The 14,843-nt window shown below is 59.9% G+C and overlaps 1 protein-coding gene across 1 annotated transcript in view; it reads right to left on the minus strand.

The window, feature by feature from the left end:
* Positions 1 to 6,813, minus strand: part of LOC146334021 (C3 and PZP-like alpha-2-macroglobulin domain-containing protein 8) — a 101,150-nt gene extending 94,337 nt beyond the window's left edge. Inside the window, 1 exon segment of the mRNA XM_084824899.1 lies at positions 6,746 to 6,813. Coding sequence (XP_084681025.1) covers positions 6,746 to 6,813 — 68 coding nt within the window.
* Between the last annotated feature and the right edge of the window lie 8,030 nt (positions 6,814 to 14,843).

Genomic DNA, 14,843 nt, shown 5'->3' on the forward strand with positions numbered 1-14,843 from the left:
GGAGGAGAAGCCCGAGAAAGGGAGGAGGAGGAGGAGAAGCCCGGAGAAGCCCGAGAAAGGGAGGATAAGGAGGAAACGCCCAGAGGAGAAGCCCGAGAGAGGGAGGAGGAGGAGAAGCCCGGAGGAGAAGCCCAAGAAAAGGAGGAGGAGGAGAAGCCCGGAGGAGAAGCCAGAGAAAGGGTGGACAAGGAGAAGCCCGGAGGAGAAGCCAGAGAGAGGGAGGAGGAGGAGGAGGAGAAGCCCGGAGGAGAAGCCAGAGAAAGGGAGGAGGAGGAGAAGCCCGGAGGAGAAGCCCGAGAAAGGGAGGAGGAGGAGGAGTAGCCTGGAGGAGAAGCCAGAGAGAGGGAGGAGGAGGAGGAGGAGAAGCCCGGAGGAGAAGCCAGAGAGAGGGAGGAGGAGGAGAAGCCCGGAGGAGAAGCCAGAGAGAGGGAGGAGGAGAAGCCCAGAGGAGAAGTCCGAGAAAGGGAGGAGGAGCAGGAGAAGCCCAGAGGAAAAGCCAGAGAAAGGGAGGAGGAGGAGAAGCCCGGAGGAGAAGCCAGAGAGAGGGAGGAGGAGAAGCCCGGAGGAGAAGCCCGAGAAAGGGAGGAGGAGGAGAAGCCCGGAGGAGAAGCCCGAGAAAGGGAGGAGGAGGAGAAGCCCGGAGGAGAAGCCCGAGAAAGGGAGGAGGAGGAGAAGCCCGGAGGAGAAGCCAGAGAGAGGGAGGAGGAGGAGAAGCCCGGAGGAGAAGCCCGAGAGAGGGAGGAGGAGGAGAAGCCCGGAGGAGAAGCCCGAGAGAGGGAGGAGGAGGAGAAGCCCGGAGGAGAAGCCGAAGAAAAGGAGGAGGAGGAGAAGCCCGGAGGAGAAGCCAGAGAAAGGGTGGACAAGGAGAAGCCCGGAGGAGAAGCCAGAGATAGGGAGAAGGGGGAGGAGGAGAAGCCCGGAGGAGAAGCCAGAGAAAGGGAGGAGGAGGAGGAGTAGCCTGGAGGAGAAGCCAGAGAGAGGGAGGAGGAGGAGGAGAAGCCCGGAGGAGAAGCCAGAGAGAGGGAGGAGGAGGAGGAGGAGAAGCCCGGAGGAGAAGCCAGAGAAAGGGAGGAGGAGGAGAAGCCCAGAGGAGAAGCCCGAGAAAGGGAGGAGGAGCAGGAGAAGCCCAGAGGAAAAGCCAGAGAAAGGGAGGAGGAGGAGAAGCCCAGAGGAGAAGCCAGAGAAAGGGAGGAGGAGGAGAAACCCGGAGGAGAAGCCCGAGAAAGGGAAGAGGAGGAGAAGCCCGGAGGAGAAGCCCGAGAAAGGGAGGAGGAGGAGAAGCCCGGAGGAGAAGCCCGAGAAAGGGAGGAGGAGGAGAAGCCCGGAGGAGAAGCCCGAGAAAGGGAGGAGGAGGAGAAGCCCGGAGGAGAAGCCAGAGAGAGGGAGGAGGAGGAGAAGCCCGGAGGAGAAGCCCGAGAGAGGGAGGAGGAGGAGAAGCCCGGAGGAGAAGCCCGAGAGAGGGAGGAGGAGGAGAAGCCCGGAGGAGAAGCCCAAGAAAAGGAGGAGGAGGAGAAGCCCGGAGGAGAAGCCAGAGAAAGGGTGGACAAGGAGAAGCCCGGAGGAGAAGCCAGAGATAGGGAGGAGGGGGAGGAGGAGAAGCCCGGAGGAGAAGCCAGAGAAAGGGAGGAGGAGGAGGAGTAGCCTGGAGGAGAAGCCAGAGAGAGGGAGGAGGAGGAGGAGAAGCCCGGAGGAGAAGCCAGAGAGAGCGAGGAGGAGGAGGAGGAGAAGCCCGGAGGAGAAGCCAGAGAAAGGGAGGAGGAGGAGAAGCCCGGAGGAGAAGCCCGAGAAAGGGAGGAGGAGGAGGAGTAGCCTGGAGGAGAAGCCAGAGAGAGGGAGGAGGAGGAGGAGAAGCCCGGAGGAGAAGCCAGAGAGAGGGAGGAGGAGGAGAAGCCCGGAGGAGAAGCCAGAGAGAGGGAGGAGGAGAAGCCCAGAGGAGAAGTCCGAGAAAGGGAGGAGGAGCAGGAGAAGCCCAGAGGAAAAGCCAGAGAAAGGGAGGAGGAGGAGAAGCCCGGAGGAGAAGCCAGAGAGAGGGAGGAGGAGAAGCCCGGAAGAGAAGCCCGAGAAAGGGAGGAGGAGGAGAAGCCCGGAGGAGAAGCCCGAGAAAGGGAGGAGGAGGAGAAGCCCGGAGGAGAAGCCCGAGAAAGGGAGGAGGAGGAGAAGCCCGGAGGAGAAGCCAGAGAGAGGGAGGAGGAGGAGAAGCCCGGAGGAGAAGCCCGAGAGAGGGAGGAGGAGGAGAAGCCCGGAGGAGAAGCCCGAGAGAGGGAGGAGGAGGAGAAGCCCGGAGGAGAAGCCGAAGAAAAGGAGGAGGAGGAGAAGCCCGGAGGAGAAGCCAGAGAAAGGGTGGACAAGGAGAAGCCCGGAGGAGAAGCCAGAGATAGGGAGAAGGGGGAGGAGGAGAAGCCCGGAGGAGAAGCCAGAGAAAGGGAGGAGGAGGAGGAGTAGCCTGGAGGAGAAGCCAGAGAGAGGGAGGAGGAGGAGGAGAAGCCCGGAGGAGAAGCCAGAGAGAGGGAGGAGGAGGAGGAGGAGAAGCCCGGAGGAGAAGCCAGAGAAAGGGAGGAGGAGGAGAAGCCCAGAGGAGAAGCCCGAGAAAGGGAGGAGGAGCAGGAGAAGCCCAGAGGAAAAGCCAGAGAAAGGGAGGAGGAGGAGAAGCCCAGAGGAGAAGCCAGAGAAAGGGAGGAGGAGGAGAAACCCGGAGGAGAAGCCCGAGAAAGGGAAGAGGAGGAGAAGCCCGGAGGAGAAGCCCGAGAAAGGGAGGAGGAGGAGAAGCCCGGAGGAGAAGCCCGAGAAAGGGAGGAGGAGGAGAAGCCCGGAGGAGAAGCCCGAGAAAGGGAGGAGGAGGAGAAGCCCGGAGGAGAAGCCAGAGAGAGGGAGGAGGAGGAGAAGCCCGGAGGAGAAGCCCGAGAGAGGGAGGAGGAGGAGAAGCCCGGAGGAGAAGCCCGAGAGAGGGAGGAGGAGGAGAAGCCCGGAGGAGAAGCCCAAGAAAAGGAGGAGGAGGAGAAGCCCGGAGGAGAAGCCAGAGAAAGGGTGGACAAGGAGAAGCCCGGAGGAGAAGCCAGAGATAGGGAGGAGGAGGAGAAGCCCGGAGGAGAAGCCAGAGAAAGGGAGGAGGAGGAGGAGTAGCCTGGAGGAGAAGCCAGAGAGAGGGAGGAGGAGGAGGAGAAGCCCGGAGGAGAAGCCAGAGAGAGCGAGGAGGAGGAGAAGCCCGGAGGAGAAGCCAGAGAGAGGGAGGAGGAGGAGGAGAAGCCCAGAGGAGAAGTCCGAGAAAGGGAGGAGGAGTAGGAGAAGCCCAGAGGAAAAGCCAGAGAAAGGGAGGAGGAGGAGAAGCCCAGAGGAGAAGCCAGAGAAAGGGAGGAGGAGGAGAAGCCCGGAGAAGCCCGAGAAAGGGAAGAGGAGGAGAAGCCCAGAGGAGAAGCCAGAGAAAGGGAGGAGGAGGAGAAGCCCGGAGGAGAAGCCAGAGAAAGGGAGGAGGAGGAGGAGAAGCCCGGAGGAGAAGCCCAAGAAAAGGAGGAGGAGAAGCCCGGAGGAGAAGCCCAAGAAAAGGAGGAGGAGGAGAAGCCCGGAGGAGAAGCCAGAGAAAGGGTGGACAAGGAGAAGCCCGGAGGAGAAGCCAGAGAAAGGGAGGAGGAGGAGAAGAAGCCCGGAGAAGAGGCCAGAGAAAGGGAGGAGGAGGAGAAGCCCGGAGAAGCCCGAGAAAGGGAAGAGGAGGAGAAGCCCGGAGGAGAAGCCAGAGAAAGAGAGGAGGAGGAGAAGCCCGGAGGAGAAGCCAGAGAAAGGGAGGAGGAGGAGGAGAAGCCCAGGGGAGAAGCCCGAGAAAGGGAGGAGGAGGAGGAGAAGCCCAGAGGAGAAGCCCGAGAAAGGGAGGAGGAGGAGAAGCCCGGAGGAGAAGCCCGAGAAAGGGAGGACAAGGAGAAGCCCGGAGCAGAAGCCAGAGAAAGGGAGGACAAGGAGAAGCCCGGAGGAGAAGCCAGAGAGAGGGAGGAGGAGGAGGAGAAGCCCGGAGGAGAAGCCAGAGAAAGGGAGGAGGAGGAGAAGCCCGGAGGAGAAGCCCGAGAAAGGGAAGAGGGGGAGAAGCCCGGAGGAGAAGCCCGAGAAAGGGAGGATGAGGAGGAAAAGCCCAGAGGAGAAGCCCGAGAAAGGGAGGAGAAGGAGGAGAAGCCCAGAGGAGAAGCCCGAGAAAGGGAGGAGGAGGAGGAGAAGCCGGGAGGAGAAGACCGAGAAAGGGAGGAGGAGGAGAAGCCCGGAGGAGAAGCCAGAGAGAGGGAGAAGGAGCAGGAGAAGCCCAGAGGAGAAGCCCGAGAAAGGGAGGAGGAGCAGGAAAAGCCCAGAGGAGAAGCCAGAGAAAGGGAGGAGGAGGAGGAGAAGCCCGGAGGAGAAGCCAGAGAGAGGGAGGAGAAGGAGAAGCCCGGAGGAGAAGCCTGAGAAAGGGAGGAGGAGGAGAAGCCCGGAGGAGAAGCCAGAGAGAGGGAGGAGGAGGAGAAGCCCGGAGGAGAAGCCCGAGAAAGGGAGGAGGAGGAGTAGAAGCCCGGAGGAGAAGACCGAGAAAGGGAGGAGGAGGAGAAGCCCAGAGGAGAAGCCAGAGAAAGGGAGGAGGAGGAGAAGAAGCCCGGAGAAGAAGCCAGAGAAAGGGAGGAGGAGGAGAAGCCCGGAGAAGCCCGAGAAAGGGAAGAGGAGGAGAAGCCCAGAGGAGAAGCCAGAGAAAGGGAGGAGGAGGAGAAGCCCGGAGGAGAAGCCAGAGAAAGGGAGGAAGAGGAGGAGAAGCCCAGAGGAGAAGTCCGAGAAAGGGAGGAGGAGCAGGAGAAGCCCAGAGGAAAAGCCAGAGAAAGGGAGGAGGAGGAGAAGCCCAGAGGAGAAGCCAGAGAAAGGGAGGAGGAGGAGAAGAAGACCGGAGAAGCCAGAGAAAGGGAGGAGGAGGAGGAGAAGACCGGAGAAGAAGCCATAGAAAGGGAGGAGGAGGAGAAGCCCGGAGAAGCCCGAGAAAGGGAAGAGGAGGAGAAGCCCGGAGGAGAAGCCAGAGAAAGTGAGGAGGAGGAGAAGCCAGGAGGAGAAGTCACAGAAAGGGAGGAGGAGGAGGAGAAACCCAGGGGAGAAGCCCGAGAAAGGGAGGAGGAGGAGGAGAAGCCCAGAGGAGAAGCCCGAGAAAGGGAGGAGGAGGAGAAGCCCGGAGGAGAAGCCCGAGAAAGGGAGGACAAGGAGAAGCCCGGAGGAGAAGCCCGAGAAAGGGAGGAGGAGGAGAAGCCCGGAGGAGAAGCCCGAGAAAGGGAGGACAAGGAGAAGCCCGGAGGAGAAGCCAGAGAAAGGGAGGAGGAGGAGAAGCCCGGAGGAGAAGCCCAAGAAAAGGAGGAGGAGGAGAAGCCCAGAGGAGAACCCAGAGGAGGTAGAATACCCAGAGAAAAGAAGAAGGGAGAGAGAAGCCAGAGAAAAGAAGAAGAAGGGGCCTGTCTGTCTTTATGGCCTGTGGCCATAAAGACAGACAGGGTCTTCTTTTCCTCTGTTATCTTCGGCACGGCTAAGGAAACGCCCCCATACCACTTCCAAACACTCGGGAGCGCCGTCCACACGCGGAGCAGCGTTGTGATGGCTCTCCGGTTTCATGCATTTACGCCGTCCCCGCGGCCTCATGGGATCTGTCAGCTCACCTCCCCCTGCCCCCCCCCTGCTCCCAAGCGACCCTTTCAGAAGACGGCTCACCAGGTCACACGCTTTCAAACATGCTCCAGCCAGTCGTTCCACGACAGCTCCAGCATTTGGGTCTCTTTAGCAGGGAGATTAATGGGCACCCCAGGAGGTCAGGGTCAGGCCGCTTTAGCGCTCCCAGCCCTTGCACATTCCAGACCTTGTGCTTCTTCCTCAGCCATCGCCATGGAGACCCCAGTCCAACTCTGCAAACGCTCAGGCCTCCCGGGTGCGCATTACACCGAGCACTCCAGGCGGGCTAAGAGCCCGGGGAGGGCAGGGGACCTGGCACGGGTTCCTTCATTACCAGGCCAAAAGCCCCGTCAGGAAATGTCGAACTCAGTGACGCGCAAATCGAATGTCGAACTCAGTGATGCGCAAATCCTCGGCCAGTTTCTTTACTGGTCTGCCAGGGGGTGGAGAGAGAAGCAACGAATATATCTGCTTCCAGCTGCACGCTGCCACATCATAGAATCAAAGAAAAGTAGGGTTGGAATGGTCCTGTGAGACCATCGAGTCCACCCCCCTGCTCAATGCCGGAGCCCACGTCAGAGCATCCCTACAGAATCATAGAAAAGTAGGGTTCGAAGGGGCCTGCAAGACCATCCAGTCCACCCCCCTGCTCAATGCCGGAGCCCAAGTCAGAGCATCCCTACAGAAACATAGAAAAGTAGGGTTCGAAGGGGCCTGCAAGACCATCCAGTCCACCTCCCTGCTCAATGCAGGAGTCCAAGTCAGAGCATCCCTACAGAATCATAGCATAGCAGGGTTGGAAGGGGCCTATGAGACCATCCGGTCTGACCCCCTGCTCAATGTAGGACTCCAAGTCAAAGCATCCCTATAGAAACATAGAAGAGTAGGGTTGGAAGGGCCCTGTGAGACCATCGAGTCCACCCCCAAGTGTGGACCGTCCCGGCAAAACCGCCGGCAGGAGAAAGGCCTGGCCACCAGGATCTGCCCCTGAAATAGCTCCTGGTCACCCAGACAAAAGCCAGAAGGATTTTCAGGGCATCCGGCCAACGCAGCGATGCAGCGGCTGACGACTGACCAACACAAACCCAAGATAGCTCACCCGGGGCTGCCTTGGGCCTGGCTTGCGGGACCGGAGGGCGCCAGAGCCCCAGGGCTTGAGAAATGCATCTGGTGCAAAAACATCCGCAGAATTTGCGCCTGGCGTGCTCTGGCCACCGTGGAATCTCAAGGGATTCTCGAGGTGACGCAGACATTACAGGTGGACTCCAGGACCTGGAAGCAGTCCCTCGCTCTGTTGCAGGCATGTGCTGGGGGCAGGGGGGCTTGGGCCTGCTAGGCAGTCATGCCTTGCGGGGTGGGAAGCGGTGTACATGCTCAGACAGTTCCAGGGGGAGGAGTGGGGGACGTTCTGCACATGTTTCCCCCTCCAAAATCTGACACAGGAAAAAACACACTTCTAGCCCCCTTCCAACCCTACCAGTCGATGATTCTAAGCCCGCTCACAGAAGTCCAGCAGAGACGCTCCGAGTCTCCAAAAGACACGTTTCCCTGCCTCCCAGAACCCCAGTGTCTGAAGCCTGGCTTCGCCCCGTTTCCTGAACCGCTACTCAACCCACCTGGCTCCCATTCGCAAAACGTTCCCCACCTCGAAACTGGCCGCACAGGAGCCAAGTGGCTAGTCCCAAGTAAGGCAACCCTGTGAGCACAACCTGGACTCACCACATCCCCTTTACCGCATCCTATCATCCACCCAAATGGCGTGGAAATGCGAGGGGCATCTCACGGGCGGCTTGGTGGCTGATCCCGGATGCAGGGCCAAGCCGGGAAAGTGGCTCCAGAGTAGGAATCCACGCAACCCCCCCAAGAGCTGTGTTCCTGAGGGGATGGGCCTGGGGATCATAGAATCATAGAATAGTAGGGTTGGAGGGTATGGTAAGGTCATCTAGTCCACCCCCTGCTCAATGCAGGAGTCCAAGTCAGAGCATCCCTACAGAATCATAGAAAAGTAGGGTTGGAGGGGATGGTAAGGTCATCTAGCCCACCCCCTGCTCAATGCAGGAGTCCAAGTCAGAGCATCCCTACAGAATCATAGAAAAGTAGGGTTGGAGGGGATGGTAAGGTCATCTAGTCCACCCCCTGCTCAATGCAGGAGTCCAAGTCAGAGCATCCCTACAGAATCATAGAAAAGTAGGGTTCGAAGGGGCCTGTAGGACCATCTAGTCCATCCCCTGCTTAATGCAGGAGTCCAAGTCAGAGCATCCCTACAGAATCATAGCACAGTAAGGTTGGAAGGGGCCTCTAAGACCATCTAGTCCAACCCCCTGCTCAAGGCAGGACTCCAAGTCACAGCATCCCTATAGAATCATAGAAACGTAGGGTTGGTAGGGTCCCATAAGGCCATCTAGTCCACCCCCTGCCCAACGCAGGCCTCCAAGCCAGAGCATCCCTACAGACTCCCATAAAAGTAGGGTTGGAAAGGGCCTGTAAGACCCTCGAGTCCAACCGAATCCAGGGCTCGATGGCGCCTCCCCTTCTCCCTCGGAGCCACACACCGGGGCGCGGGGGCTGGCCAGGGGGCCAAGCCGCCTTGCGCGCGCCCCCGCCACGCCTTGCTTTCGAGGGAGAAGCGCGTGCGAGGGTGCGCTCTGCAGGCGCTCAGGCGCCCCGTCGGCTACGCCGCGCGCGCCGCCGCGCAGGGCCCCCTCCGGGGCCGGGTCCCCGCCGCGTACTCACTGTCTGGGCGGGCTGCGGGCGCCGGCCCCGCAGAGGAGGCACAAGCCGGGCAGGAGGAGGGCCCAGCGGCAGGCGCGGCCGGGCATGGCTGGGGCCGCCTTTGTTCCCTCGGGAGGGCCGGACAGAGCAGCAGCGCCGGGCGCCCCGCGCCCCGCCAGCAGCAACAGCAGCAACAGCAGCGACTGCGCTCGGCCCCGCGGCCCGGCGCCTCGCCCCCGCCGCCCCGCCCCCCGCCTCCTGGCCCGCCGCCCAGCCCCCGGCCCGCCCCCTCCGCGCCCTCCGCCTCCTGCCAGGGATGCGATCGAGGCGCCGGGGAGCCTGGCCGGGAGGGCGCGGCCGCGCCCGCCCCTTGCGGGCTCCCCCTCGGGGGCCGTTGCGTGGACGGGGGGCCCGATCCAGCGGCGCGCCTCTGGGCTGAGTAGCAGGGTTGAAAGGGGCCTATAAGACCCTCTAGTCCAGCCCCCTGCTCAGTGCAGGACTCCCAAGTCAGGAGCGTCCCTAGAGAACAGCAGGGTTGGAAGGGGCCTGTAAGGCCATCTAGCCCACCCCTTGCTCAATGCAGGAGTCCAAGTCAGAGCATCCCTATAGAATCATAGAATAGGAGTGTTGGAAGGGGCCTGTAAGACCCTCTAGTCCAGCCCCCTTCTCAATGCAGGACTCCAAGTCAGAGCATCCCTATAGAACAGTAGGGTTGGAAGGGGCCTATAAGACCATCGAGTCCAACCCCTGCTCAACACAGGAGTCCAAGTCAGAGCATCCCTATAGAATCATAGGAGGGTTGGAAGGGGCCTGTAAGACCATCCAGTCCACCTCCTGCTCAATGCAGGACTCCAAGTCAGAGCTTCCCTATAGAATAGCAGGGTTGGAAGCAGCCTGTAAGACCCTCTAGATGGTCTTACAGGGCCCTTCCAACCCTGCGATTCTTTAACTCCCTGCAGCGGTGCCAGGGCCAAATCGAGGCCCCCCATGACCACCCAGGGAGAGCGGCAGGGGCCGGGGGCACTGAAGCAGGCTCCGCTTATTCCCGGCCTCCTGAGGACCCGGAGTGAGCTCACCGTGCAAAATGGCAGCACGTGCGCCAAGTCTCGCTGCCGTTTTTATCTGGGCTCAGCCACCCGCTCCATAGTTGCTCGAACTGATCTGGAACGTCGGAGCAGTTTGAAAGTGTGGCAAGGTGAGCGGGAGGTGGGGGAGAAATGCATCTGGCGTGCTCCCTTCGCAATGGATGGGTGCGACCCTATGCAGGTTTAGATAGACAAAAGCCCCACACCTCCCATCATTCCCCAGCCAGCGTAGCTGGAATATGAGCCCACCCTGTGATGTGGCTGCAAAAAAGGCAAATGCTGTTTGGAGCTGCATGAATAGAAGCGGGCCCCTTCCAACCCAACTATTTTCTGATTCTGTAGGGATGCTCTGACTTGGAGCCCTGCACTGAGCAGGGGGTGGACTAGATGGTAAGGCCCTTCCAACCCTCCTATGATTCTGATCGCTTCTGCCGCAACAACTGTGTTGGCCTCTTTGGTGCGTCCACTCGTCCAACCCTTGCTCCAAGATACTCAGGCAGACGTGACCCGACTGTGGCCAGGGACTCGGTTGTGAGGACTGTCGGTGGTGGACGGCCCCTTCCTTGCTCGCCTGTTCCTGGCTTGGCTCGCCCTCCCGTTCCGCGCCATTCACAAGATCCCGGAGGTGGTCCCGGGGGCCTGGCAATCCCCAGGGAGAACCCAACGGACACGGAAAGAGGTCTTGCTTTCCCATCAAGGGCCGCTTTGCGAAGAAACCGATCCCCTGCCCGGGGCCTTGGCTCTGAGCAGCCAAAGGTGATGAATCCCGTTCGCCGGGCTGCAAAGGGATGGAAACACTTCGTAAATGGAGCTGCAGGCTGGAAGGCTGACCCGGGACCGGGTTCGAGTTCACACTCGCCACACCACATCTGCGCAGTGCGCAGCCTTCACGAATCTGACAGGCACACCATTCCCCGGAGCTCGGGGGCGGGCTGAACCTCGCACAGGCCCTAATGAGGCCGGGCTGGTCTGGCACAGAATGTGCGCTCTCTCCGTTCGGCCCGTTTAGCACAGACCAGCAATTTTATTTCGAACTGCTGGCGCACCCATGCACACAGAAAACCACTGCCGAACGGCCTCATAAATCGCTGTCCCGTGGTGGCTTCGGATGGCTTGGATTCCTGCACTGAGCAGGGGGTTGGGCTGGATGGCCTTGTAGGCCCCTTCTGACCCGATGATTCTATAATCTATAATCCATCAGTCAGCAGTATGGGCTGGATGTGCCTGATCTCGGAAGCTAAGCAGGGTCAGACCTGGTTAGCACCTGAATGGGAGACCACCTGGGAAGCCGGCTTCCTGCATGGAGCAGGGGGTTGGACTGGATGGCCTCGTAGGCCCCTTCCCACCCTACAAGTCTCGGATTCCACCTTCCACCTTCCAGCAGTTCAGCGAGGCCAGGCGAAAGGCGCACCAACTTGATGGAGTTCCCCCTTCCCTCTGCTGCAATCCCAATAAAGATCCCATTCAGGACTTTCTTTTTGGGAGAACAGGCTGCCTCGCCGGCAGAAATGCGTCGCCGGACACCGGAGGCCGTGGGCAAGAACCTACGGCTTTGCGGACTGGTGCTTTTGGGACGGACAAAAGCCCGTGTTCAAGTGCGATCCTAAAACGCCTTTTCGGTTTCCGGAACGTGTCACCGCTGCTTGGGAAAGCACCCAAGTGGAGACGGGCTATGCTCAAAGCATTTTCATAACCCCCAAATTAGCCGGCACAACTCGCCGTGAAACCGTGGTCAAGACTTTGGGGGCTGGCCCACCCCGAGCGGTTTCTCGCCGGAACCAATATTCATTGCTCAAGCCGCTTAGCAGCACCCTGGCGTTTCCAAAGTGCCGTTCAGAAGGGGCGAGCATGAATTCGCCATTGGTCTTTTCCTTAAAGGGTCACTGTGGGATGCGGAGAGTGGCCTTCGCCTTGCCTCATGGCCCCCTGAAATCCAAGGGTGCGACGCCTCGAACAACATAGCATTGAGGAGGAAATGCGGAAACCGCAGGCCGCGTCTGCTTGGGGCAGTAATCCTACCAACTCCACTCTGCCCTTGACGGATCGGACGAGAAAGAAGGGGTGGGACGTACCCCCATGTGGAAGGTGATGGATGCGAATTGAGCCAAAATGTGCCCATGAGGCCTGGAAATGCCTTTAACGGGTTCACTGCTCATCGGCCCGTCAGATCTTTTGCCGCTGGACTGCTCCATCACCGGCCCGGCATTTGCAGCTCAGCCGGGGGGCTGTTTACCGTTCTGAGGGCGAGTTTCTGGATCTCTGAAAAAGCGGCGTTTGCTCCGAGGAAGGGAGGCAAAGGTAATCCAAGCAGTTTCCACTGGCCTAAAAATGCAGGAACGGCGCTGGGGTCACAGGGGAGGCACAAAGCGGGGCCGCTTCCGTCGGAGGGGCTTTGCAGGGGAAAAGGCCGGGAGGGGGGCAGGCAGGCAACTGGGTCACCTCCTTAGCAATGTTCTGACGGGGGGGCTGGAAGCCCAAAGGAAAGCATAAAATAGTCAGCTTTTCCGAAAAGCCAGGCATGAGGCATCATGGGCCCCTAGAGAGGAAATGGGAACGTGGGGAGAGGTCTTTCCCAGCGTTGGAGCTTTAGTACGGATCAGCACCAAGTTCCGCGCCTTGGGAAAAGGAACCAGGCGCACAGCTGCAAGATGGGGGCGACGGGGCTCAGCGGCACTACAAGCGAGAAGGTCGTTGGCTTTCTTGTCACTCACAAGCGGGAGATGAGCCCGCCGTGTGACGTGGCTGCAAAAAAGGCAAATGCCATCTGGGGCTGCAGGAATAGAAGCATATTCCCTAGGGAGGTGGGGGGCTCTCCCACCCGTCAAGATGAGGCTGGGCAGCCACCTGTCAGGGATGCTCTGACTTGGAGTCCTGCATTGAGCAGGGGCTTGGACTGGATGATCTCAGAGGCCCCTTCCAACCCTTCTTTTCTATGATTCTATAGGGATGCTCTGACTTGGAATCCGCATTGAGCAGGGGGTTGGACTAGATGGTCTTACAGCCCCTTCCCACCCTACTGTTCTATGATTCTATAGGGATGCTCTGACTTGGAGCCTGCATTGAGCAGGGGGTTGGACTGGATGGTCTCACAGGCCCCTTCCAACCCTACTATCCGATGATTCTGTAGGGACACTGTGACTTGGAGTCCTGCATGGAGCAGGGGGTTGGACTGGATGGTCTCACAGGCCCCTCCCAACCCTACTATTCTCTGATTCTGTAGGGACGCTGTGACTTGGAGTCCTGCATGGAGCAGGGGGTTGGACTGGATGGTCTCACAGGCCCCTCCCAACCCTACTACTCTCTGATTCTATAGGGACGCACTGACTTGCAGTCCTGCATTGAGCAGGGGGTTGGACTGGATGGTCTCACAGGCCCCTTCCAACCCTACTATTCTCTGATTCTATAGGGACGCACTGACTTGCAGTCCTGCATTGAGCAGGGGGTTGGACTGGATGGTCTCACAGGCCCCTCCCAACCCTACTATCCGATGATTCTGTAGGGACGCTGTGACTTGGAGTCTTGCGTGGAGCAGGGGGTTGGACTGGATGGTCTCACAGGCCCCTCCCAACCCTACTATTCACCGATTCTGTAGGGACGCTGTGACTTGGAGTCCTGCATGGAGCAGGAGGTTGGACTGGATGGTCTCACAGGCCCCTCCCAACCCTACTATCCGATGATTCTGTAGGGACGCTGTGACTTGGAGTCTTGCGTGGAGCAGGGGGTTGGACTGGATGGTCTCACAGGCCCCTCCCAACCCTACTATTCACCGATTCTGTAGGGACGCTGTGACTTGGAGTCCTGCATTGAGCAGGGGCTTGGACTGGATGGTCTCACAGACCCCTCCCAACCCTACTATTCACCGATTCTGTAGGGACGCTGTGACTTGGAGTCTTGCGTGGAGCAGGGGGTTGGACTGGATGGTCTCAGAGACCCCTCCCAACCCTACTATTCACCGATTCTGTGGGGACGCTGTGACTTGGTGTCTTGCATGTTTCTGGGGGTTGGACTGGATGGTCTCACAGGCCCCTCCCAACCCTACTATTCTCTGATTCTGTAGGGACGCTCTGACTTGCAGTCCTGCATTGAGCAGGGGGTTGGACTGGATGGTCTCACGGGCCCCTTCCAACCCTACTATTCTCTGATTCTGTAGGGACGCTCTGACTTGCAGTCCTGCATTGAGCAGGGGGTTGGACTGGATGGTCTCACAGGCCCCTCCCAACCCTACTATTCTCTGATTCTGTAGGGGCGCTGTGACTTGGAGTCCTGCATGGAGCAGGGGGTTGGAATGGATGGTCTCACAGGCCCCTCCCAACCCTACTATTCTCTGATTCTGTAGGGGCGCTGTGACTTGGAGTCCTGCATGGAGCAGGGGGTTGGACTGGATGGTCTCAGAGGCCCCTTCCAACCCTACTATTCTCTGATTCTATAGGGACGCTCTGACTTGCAGTCCTGCATTGAGCAGGGGGTTGGACTGGATGGTCTCACAGACCCCTCCCAACCCTACTATTCACCGATTCTGTAGGGATGCTGTGACTTGGAGCCTTGCATGGAGCTGGGGGTTGGACTGGATGGTCTCAGAGGCCCCTCCCAACCCTACCATTCCCCTCTCCTGGCCACAGATTGCGTGGTTCCCCCCCCCAGCTCCCCTTTGCAATGCCTCTCCTCTGGCTCATGTACCGGCAGGCTCACGTAGGCTGGGATTTGGACAGCTCCCGCCGCCAGAATATGCCCCCCCGCCCCCCCCTGCGACCCCGGAGAGCTCCTCCCAGCCTGGATGCGGCCCGGGGGCCGAGAGAGGTTCGGCGCCTCAGGCCCTCGAACAGCGGCGTCCTCCGTGGTTGCTGTGACCTTGCGGCTGCTTGCACTTGTTTGAGACTCTACCGATATTCCTGAATGTGAGGTCTCAGCCCTGGTTTTATGAACCACCCCAGGGAGTCTCAGCTGCTGGGCGGCACAGAAATGTGGCAGATTGATCAGTCGTAGGATCAGAGAAGAATAGGTTTGGAAGGGGCCTGTGAGACCATCCAGTCCAACCCCCTGCTCAAGGCAGGGCTGCAAGTCAGAGCATCCCTATAGAATCAGAGAATAGCAGGGTTGGGAGGGGCCTGTGAGACCATCGAGCCCAACCCCCGAGTCCAAATGGCCACTTCTGCATAAGGACAGCCTGTCTGGATCCAAGCATGGGCAACTCCCTGCCCCGACAACGAAACTGCAGTCTGGAAACAGCCTGCCTGGGAGCCGGGGAGAAGCGGGGGGCGGTGTCATTGCCTTCACGCCCTCCTTGCAGGTGTCCCGTTGGGGCATCTCGCTGTCCACCATTGGAGACAGGGCGCCGGGCCAGAGGGTGCTTTGGGGGGGCCTGATCCAGCTGCCCCGAGCTCTTCCTCTCTCCCCGGGCGC

This window comes from Heloderma suspectum, chromosome W (genome assembly GCF_057233095.1).
Source record: "Heloderma suspectum isolate Gila_16-S chromosome W, 16-S_ref, whole genome shotgun sequence".
Classification (NCBI taxonomy): Eukaryota; Metazoa; Chordata; class Lepidosauria; order Squamata; family Helodermatidae; genus Heloderma; species Heloderma suspectum.